The 9,374-nt window shown below is 32.7% G+C and overlaps 1 protein-coding gene across 1 annotated transcript; it reads right to left on the bottom strand.

Annotated features, from left to right (window-relative positions):
• Positions 1-932: 932 nt before the first annotated feature.
• Positions 933-2,565, bottom strand: LOC109703821. Its single transcript, XM_020224540.1, has 2 exons — positions 2,441-2,565; positions 933-1,618 (listed from the first exon to the last, which is right to left on the bottom strand). The coding sequence occupies exon 2, from the start codon at positions 1,609-1,611 to the stop codon at positions 1,156-1,158; it is 456 nt and encodes a 151-aa protein (XP_020080129.1). The 5' UTR covers positions 1,612-1,618; positions 2,441-2,565; the 3' UTR covers positions 933-1,155.
• Between the last annotated feature and the right edge of the window lie 6,809 nt (positions 2,566-9,374).

Here is a 9,374-nt window from a genome sequence, read left to right as displayed (position 1 = left end):
AAGCAATTCAAAAACAATTGACGACTAGTTAGAATACAGGAGAAAAATTAAACTCCTACAAGCTTTTTTGCATTCACATGAATAAGTATACCATTGTAGAGAAAAATTGAACTTTCTACAAGTCTTTTTGCATTCACATGAATAAGTATACAACTGTAGAGAAAAATTGAACTCCTACAAGCTTTTTTGCATTCACAGTATAGGTATACAGTTGTCTTTTAGCAAAATCTTAAGTATGCAAAAATATCGAATTTGCAGAGACTATTAAGACATAAAACATAGGGGGTAGAATATATAAGAGTAACTGAACAAATTCTCACAACCATCAACCATCGGAAAGTCAAAATGAAATGCCAAGTGGAAAATTCAAATTCTTTGACATGAGGATATGTAATATAAAGTTTCTAGAAGAGACAGTAAGCTAAGGTTTAACCTTCTGTTATGCGTTATGCTACCATAATATGACCCAGCAACGGTTATGACAAACTTACAAATTAGCCATCACCTCAGAATTTTAGCCCAGATTTTACTTGTAAAGGAGAAATCAACCAAGAGAAGGCTTGCTGAAATATATAAGACTAGTTGGACGTTCAAACATTTTTCTCTTTTGATGATACAAGCCTAGTAAAATATGAAATACAGGACAAGACTGAACAGATTAGATATCAAATTAAACGTGACATCAAGTTGATATAAACAAATATAGATAAACGGAGAGGCCTTACACACACACACACCACACACACTTTACTATGCTTGCAATAGTAAATGACAAATCATGTTATGCAATCTGTATTTCCTCACACTAAGTGACACTTAGGTAGTATTTAGTTTGGGAACAAGGGAGGAATAAGCACTTGTTCCCCCCTTTGTTCCCAAAGGCTGCGTTTTTAGAAATGAGATTGATATGAGATTGATATTAGAAGTAAAACTAAGGCACAAAGTTTCGGCAGTTTTTAGATAGTAGCAGGTCAATAGTAGATAGATGATGTAGATAGATGATTCAAAAGAGTTTCACAGCAGAATGTTACTTAAGAGAGTTTTACAACACTACTACTAAAATCAGTAAATGCTAAAGTACTCTAGCATATATGTCTTCTAGCAACCTGACCTATCAACTCACTAGCCACGCCACCACGGGTGTGCCGTCTCTTTTTATGTCTCGGAGACGACATCCCTCCCAGTATAGCAGCCTTCGCCACAATTGGGCGGCTTGGAGACATCCCTCCGAGTGACTGTCATTCTCCCCCCCCTCCTAGTGACTATCTTTCCCTCCTCCCATCTGTTGTCCATAGGTTTCATAGGGGGCAATATGGCATCCCACTCCTCTTTAGTCCTATCAGCGAGCCAACCTGGTGCAAATCTGCACCCTTCGTACTGCTCTTTGTAACGGTCGCAATTCTCCACCGACTCTTTGAAGAGCACGAAGCGCCGCTCCTTCTCCTCAGCATTCGCGTATGTTTGCTCATACTTCACCATCCATTCTTCATGCATGCGGCGGAGCTCTTCTTCATTCCTTTCGGTGGTCATGCTCATTTTGGTGGTCATGCTCCTACCAGCCTTCAGCATGCCATTGAAGCCTTCAGTTAGAGTCTGCCAAAAATTCGACATTATGCCCCTGAGACAACAAATTGGAATTAGATGATGAAAAGAACCAACCAACACAAATGCGCCGTAAATTTATCAGCTGCATTAGAGAAAATTAAACATCAAAGAGAAAAATAATAATCTGCTGTTCTTTCCTACAGAAAAGGAGCAATCTTCTGCAGTTTCTTCAACATCAAAAATCAAAAATCAAAAATCAAGCTAGGGTTGTTATTTTTAGGCATCAAGAAGCAAGCTAGCCACTCAATCTCTAAAACACATTATATGAACTTTAGGGCATCAAAAATCAAAAATCAAAGAGAGAAAACACAAATAAAAAACTATAACAATAATTAAAAGATAAAAAAATTAAACCAAAGATTAAAACAAAAAAAAAAAAAACTAGGGTTTTTAATTTTAGGCCAACACATAGATTAATTAGGGCATAAAAAATCTAACACTTTTTCCCTAACATTTCCAAATCAGATCCAGGAAAAGCAAGCAATAAAAAAGAGATCAAGAACTAATCGTACGAAGAAAAATCCACTAAAAACATCATAAATTAATAAGAAACAGAAAAACCAAAGCGCTTGTTAAGCATGTCCCTTAGAAAGATTCAAACTAAAATTGAAACAAGAAATAGGTTCAGATCCGACAAATACGCAACAGACCTGAAATCGACAAGTGAAAAAAGAAGCATACACACTAATTAAATCGACGAAGAAAGGTGGGAAAAAAATACCTCCAAATCGGATCTAACTCCAGTTCGGAAACAAAGTGAATTAGCCAGAGAGAAGAAGAGGTTAAATATGTATACGAAAATGGCGAATAGAGGGAAGGAGATCGCGGAGATTACCTGGGAGAAAGAAGCGGTCGAAGATGGAGGTGTGCGCGCGAGCGAGAGAGCGAGAGAAAGACAGATACGAAAATGAAGAGGTTCAAAGGGTTGGGGCCTTCCTTGGCGGGTTCGGGGGTTGCTGGGTAATTGTAACTGTCAAAATATGCAACGTCATCTTTCTTTGGTGTAATCTTTTATATGTAACCCTTTTTTCATAATAATTTGAATTATAGAGAAATGCTTTAATACGCCGGCTCATTTAAATCTAATCATTTATTTTGGAGGATACGATTAACTTTTAAACATTAGTAACCTACTCAAGAGGTTGCCAATTAAAATCAATTATAAGGACAATGTTGGAAAATAAAGGCCAATCAAATACCAAATTAATAGTTTCCAATACTTTGTTTCCTTATTTAATTTGTTACTTACCACATACCAAATTAATAGTTTCCAATACTTTTTTTTCCTTATTTAATTTGTTACTTATCAAATTAGATAGTAGCTAATTTTATAAGTAAAATTAAAATTTAACTTGAGTTTTAAATTTATATTTATTATAGTATAAATTAAATTTTAAATGAGTAACAAATTTTAAATTCTAAGTGTTAATTCAATACTAAAGTAACATAAAAGTTCAAAAATGTTAATCTATTTTAAATTCGAGTTTAATTTACACTGCACTTATAAACCCAACTTTTATTTTTTTTAAATAAAAGTTTCTATTTTTTAAAATAAAATTCAAATTATTAACTCAATATTGAAACAGCATAAAAGTTCAAAAATATTAATCAAATTTAAATTTTAAATTTGGATCTAATTTGACTCTATTAGTTTGATTTTTAGATTTGAATTATTCTTGTTATATTAGTTAAAATTTTTAAAATTTAATAACTCCATTGATTGTCAATTATTCTAATTCATTTTTTCTTAAAATTATTAAATTTGATAAAAAATTTATAAATTCAATAAAATCTCCTTTTTAACAAAACTACTTTGTTTTAAAAATTAAAAGTAAGGGCACATTTCAAAAATGGCAAAAGTTTCAAAAATGACTCTATTAGTTTGATTGGAAACTTTCACGAGGCGAAGAAGGGCGAGAGTCGTGGAGTAATGCTAGACTAGATCTCATAAATGGCAAAAGTTCAAAATTGTCCTCACAAATATAGCATTAAGTGGATTTTTTAATGACCAAAAGGCCCTCAATAGATGTACCGGTTAACCGGTACCGGCGAACAAATAGCCGGTCACCGGCTTTGCCTTACTAAATCATAGCCGTTCACTGTACTAAATTAATGGACTGGATTAAAGTGGTGTATAGGAGAATTGCTCGGAATCAAATACTCTAGCATTATAGTTTATTTCGATATAACCAGATATCTAAGATCTCTAAATCAGATTACTATCTATATTTCCGCATTTGATTTAATATGATAATATAATGCTGGATTACAGTATGTATGAAATTACTATGTTTAGTTAATTTTACAAAATTTAGTAATTCTGACAATAAAGTATAATCTATTCTAAATTGTTCGTAGTCATATTTGGCAATTTTTTTACCCATTATAAAATAATAATTATTTTGGTAAATTTTATTTTAAAATAATTTAAATTTTGAATTTAAATTCAAAATTTTAAAGCTTGATAAAAATATAAAATTTAATATTTTAATTTAAAATATAAATGTGAAATTTAAAAATTTAAAACTTTATTTCGATATAACCAGGGATCTGTTGCTGACAGAAAACTTGGTTGATTCTTTGAAGAGCCAAATATCATGCTGCATAAAGACAAATATAAAGTAAGTATGAACATAAGCTACTAGAAGTAGCAGAATCTTATGCTCTATCTAGATTTTCGTTTCTTCCTAATTGGAAGGGAAAAAAAAGCATCGATTGCGCAAGTACCACATGCACCGGCCTCTAGTACTGCAAGATGAATGCGAATGGATTAACAATGTACAGCATCTATTTATCATAGGTCGTTCCGATTAAAATAAGGTCTCTTTGTAGTTATCCATCAGCTTTACAAAGAAAATGTGCAAGTTGATGACAACGGATTGCTTTTTTTTTTTTTTTTTTTTTTCAGAGATAGATAGCACGTTATCCGTTTCGTTTATTTCATTTAGAAATAAACTTAGCTGAAAATGTGAATCAACTAGAATTCGAACTTGGGTCTCGAGTACCAACCATCAAACTCTTTGCCACTTGCTCTAGAGACGGTTAGTAACTCCAATACTTAATCCTATAATACAAGACAGAGTAGCTTAGCTTAGCTCTGATGCCGCATCTGCTGCACGATGGATAAGAGGGTTGAATAAATTCGAAAATGCTTTAGCACAAACGTTTTGAACATGATAATGCTCACTTATTTTACCAGTAACCCCAATGATATTAAAACAAATATTTTTACCATATTCATTAGCTGCTTGTAAGTTTTCCAGCACACGAAAACCTAGCCATGAGCTAGCCACAAATAGCAGACGGTATCAAACATAAGGAATACTCTGAGGTCCAATATCTTCCAAGCTTTTAAAATTAAGATGTTTTTTAGCATTTTACAACATCTTGGGCAAGTGGGAAATTGATTCCAACATTGTAACTCCCCAATGCCCATATTTAAACAATGGATCTCTCTGAAATAACAGCAATATAATCAAAATCAAGAACGATTTCAACTGAAAAATATAGTCATGGGATAGTGCTGCTAATTAGAATTGACTACCCATGTCCTATTTTAGAGTATGATTTGCAGCGGACCTCTCTAGAGCCAAGACAATTCTTGTGGCCTCAGCAACGATCTGTCCATTCACATAGTGTTGTCTACATACGGGTATGTAGACGTGTGGTCATGTTTGGAATAATTAGTATAGATAATTTGATTCGTACCTCAGAAAATATTAAAAATATTATAAATAACCTTACAAAATATTAGTAATATCAAATCAAACAAAAAAAAAACAAGATGAGAAAATATTTAATAAAGTTGAAGAACTATTTCAAAATATCTTATTGTCAAGAGAGCTTCTTATATTTTCTATATTAGAGAAGATAGCTGCATTTATTTAAAATTATTTCGTAATTTTAAATTAAATTGTGCCTAATATTTTGTAATTTTAAATTAAATTATTTCGTAATTATTTCTATAATATTGTGCTTAATATTTCATAATTATTCTAAAATTAATTTTTATAACTAATTTTTAAAATTAAATTTTAAAATAACTACCCGCAGCATTACGCGGGTCCCTTAACTAGTTTATTATTAAAGGCCAATTTGTTGCCTAGGTCTAGCACATGTACATGTTTATGTAGTATGCAGATACTAAATCCTTATCTTATTTACTCTCTTTCGTGTTAGAATATTTGACTATGTATTTGGTTTTTCGAAAAATATTTCAGAATATAATCAGTTTTTTTTTAGAATGTGTTATGTATATATATATATATATATACTTGTGACGTCTTGAACGGATAGAAAAAATTTTGTCTGTTCGGCGAGTCTGGTACACGTGTCCGATGAGTGCTTCCGCTATGGATTTAGTACGTGATAGAAAATTAAAGATTTTGATTATAAATTTTAGTTTTTTCTAAAAGAAATTAATATAAAAAAAAAAGCTGTTCTAGTGAGCATCAATTCTTTAGAAACAACCTTAGTTGGGTAAAACTGGCCCTTGGTCTTTATTTGACTACATTCGAGCTATATTAGAAGTGTAACTTGAGTCAATAGACCTACTTCGAAGAGCTACAATCTTTTCCATTAGAGCCACCTCCACAGCTTTTAATTAGTTTTAACCAATGAAAAGTTTCCATTCAGAATTCGTACTTTAGGCTATGTTTGTTACATGAATCTCTAAGAGTATGATTATAACGAACAAGCAATTCAAAAACAATTGACGACTAGTTAGAATACAGGAGAAAAATTAAACTCCTACAAGCTTTTTTGCATTCACATGAATAAGTATACCATTGTAGAGAAAAATTGAACTTTCTACAAGTCTTTTTGCATTCACATGAATAAGTATACAACTGTAGAGAAAAATTGAACTCCTACAAGCTTTTTTGCATTCACATGTATAGGTATATAGCTGTCTTTTAGCAAAATCTTAAGTATGCAAAAATATCGAATTTGCAGAGACTATTAAGACATAAACATAGGGGGTAAAATATATAAGAGCAAATGAACAAATTCTCACAACCATCGGAAAGTCAAAATGAAATGCCAAGTGGAAAATTCAAATTCTTTGACATGAGGATATGTATATAAAGTTTCTAGAAAAGACGGTAAGCTAAGGTTTAACCTTCTGTTATGCGTTATACTACCATAATATGACCCAGCAACGGTTATGACAAACTTACAAATTAGCCATCACCTCAGAATTTTAGCCCAAATTTTACTTGTAAAGGAGAAATCAACCAAGAGAAGGCTTGCCGAAATATATAAGACTAGTTAGACGTTCAAACATTTTTCTCTTTTGATGATACAAGCCTAGTAAAATATGAAATACAGGACAAGACCAAACAGATTAGATATCAAATTAAACGTGACATCAAGTTGATATAAACAAATATAGATAAACGGAGAGGCCTTACACACACACACACACGTTACTATGCTTGCAAATAGAAAACGACAAATCATGTTATGCAATCTGTATTTCCTCACACTAAGTGACACTTAGGTAGTATTTAGTTTGGGAACAAGGGAGGAATAAGCACTTGTTCCCCCCTTTGTTCCCAAAGGCTGCGTTTTTAGAAATGAGATTGATATGAGATTGATATTAGAAGTAAAACTAAGGCACAAAGTTTCGGCAGTTTTTAGATAGTAGCAGGTCAATAGTAGATAGATGATTCAAAAGAGTTTCACAACAGAATGTTACTTAAGAGAGTTTTACCACACTACTACTAAAATCAGTAAATACTAAAGTACTCTAGCATATATGTCTTCTAGCAACCTGACCTATCAACTCACTAGCCACGCCACCACGGGTGCGCCGTCTCTTTTTATGTCTCGGAGACGACATCCCTCCCAGTATAGCAGCCTTCGCCACAATTGGGCGGCTTGGAGACATCCCTCCGAGTGACTGTCATTCTCCCCCCCCTCCTAGTGACTATCTTTCCCTCCTCCCATCTGTTGTCCATAGGTTTCATAGGGGGCAATATGGCATCCCACTCCTCTTGAGTCCTATCAGCGAGCCAACCTGGTGCAAATCTGCACCCTTCGTACTGCTCTTTGTAACGGTCGCAATTTTCCACCGACTCTTTGAAGAGCACGAAGCGCTGCTCCTTCTCCTCAGCATTCGCGTATGTTCGCTTAAACTTCACCATCCATTCTTCATGCATGCGGCAGAGCTCTTCTTCATTCCTTTCGGTGGTCATGCTCGTTTTGGTGGTCATGCTCCTATCAGCCTTCAGCATGCCATTGAAGCCTTCAGTTAGAGTCTGCCACGAATTCAACATTATGCCCCTGAGACAACAAATTGGAATTAGATGATGAAAAGAACCAACCAACACAAATGTGCCGTAAATAAATTTATCAGCTGCATTAGAGAAAATTAAACATCAAAGAGAAAAATAATAATCTGCTGTTCTTTCCTACAGAAAAGGAGCAATCTTATGCAGTTTCTTCAACATCAAAAATCAAAAATCAAAAATCAAAAAACAAGCTAGGGTTGTTATTTTTAGGCATCAAGAAGCAAGCTAGCCACTCAATCTCTAAAACACATTATATGAACTTTAGGGCATCAAAAATAAAAAATCAAAGAGAGAAAACACAAATAAAATACTAAAACAAAAATTAAAAGATAAAAAAATTAAACCAAAGATTAAAACAAAAAATAATAATAAACTAGGGTTTTTAATTTTAGGCCAACACATAGATTAATTAGGGCATAAAAGATCTAACACTTTCTCCCTAACATTTCCAAGTCAGATACAGGAAAAACAAGCAATAAAAAAGAGATCCAGAACTAATCGTACGAAGCAAAATCCACTAAAAACATCATAAATTAATAAGAAACAGAAATACCAAAGCGCTTGTTAAGCATGTCCCTTAGGGTGCATTTGGTTCGCATTATAAAAAATTATTAGGAATAAAAGATATCCGAGAATCTTATTCCAATTCATTCTATTACTAAGAATGTGGAATTCCTGTGTTTGGTTCGCGCGGTAATATTAATTAGCCATATTATTTAATATTACAAAAAATATACAATTAATTAATTAATTTGTTTAATTAATTTTATATAATGTTACCAAAAGTTTTAAAAAAATAGAAAGAAAAATATAGTCGAAATTAGAGGGAGTGAGAGAGTTGAAATTTTAGAAAGAGAGAGAAAGAGAAAGCTTAGTTTAGAGAGAGAGAAAAAGTTGAATTTTAGAGAGAAAAATAAGTTTAGAGAGAGATATAAGGTTAGAGTATAAAGAAAAATAATATCAATTAGCCGGCGGGTAAGAAGAAAGAAAGAGATTAGACATATTATAATTACCCCCCCAATCCATTAATATGAGGATACCCACCCTCCCTCAAGGGAATGAGATTAGTACTTTGGGGTGAATCTTATTCCCAAGTAAATCCAATATTATCAACTAGATTACTTAGTGCGTTTAGCCAAACACCGTCATATTTTTTTATTCTCATTGGATTACTAGGAATCTTTAAAAGATAGCGCGAACCAAAGCATTTGCCTTTTGAACTCATTATCCTTAATTATTTAGCCCTTTTAGGACCAAGTTAAAGCTTAGTTTTTATTTTTTAGCTATTATTTTTGTTTTCCAGTTTTGAAAGGTGATTCACTCTCACAAAGTGCAGCTTAACTGATGTTTCAACCACTATATTATGCCTTATTACGCAACAACACTTGAATAAAATTTCCAAAAAATAAAGTAAAATAAGAAAATAATTGAATATGATCAGAATAATACACTTGAATATGATTTCTTTAAACTAAT

Source organism: Ananas comosus, unplaced genomic scaffold, assembly GCF_001540865.1.
Source record: "Ananas comosus cultivar F153 unplaced genomic scaffold, ASM154086v1, whole genome shotgun sequence".
Classification (NCBI taxonomy): Eukaryota; Viridiplantae; Streptophyta; class Magnoliopsida; order Poales; family Bromeliaceae; genus Ananas; species Ananas comosus.
Note: the sequence above shows the minus strand (reverse complement) of the source record. Positions and strands in the feature narration are given on the sequence as shown.

Coding starts and splice junctions, on each gene's coding strand:
- LOC109703821 (XM_020224540.1), bottom strand. CDS start 1,611: ATGTCGAATTTTTGGCAGACTCTAACTGAAGGCTTCAATGGCATGCTG.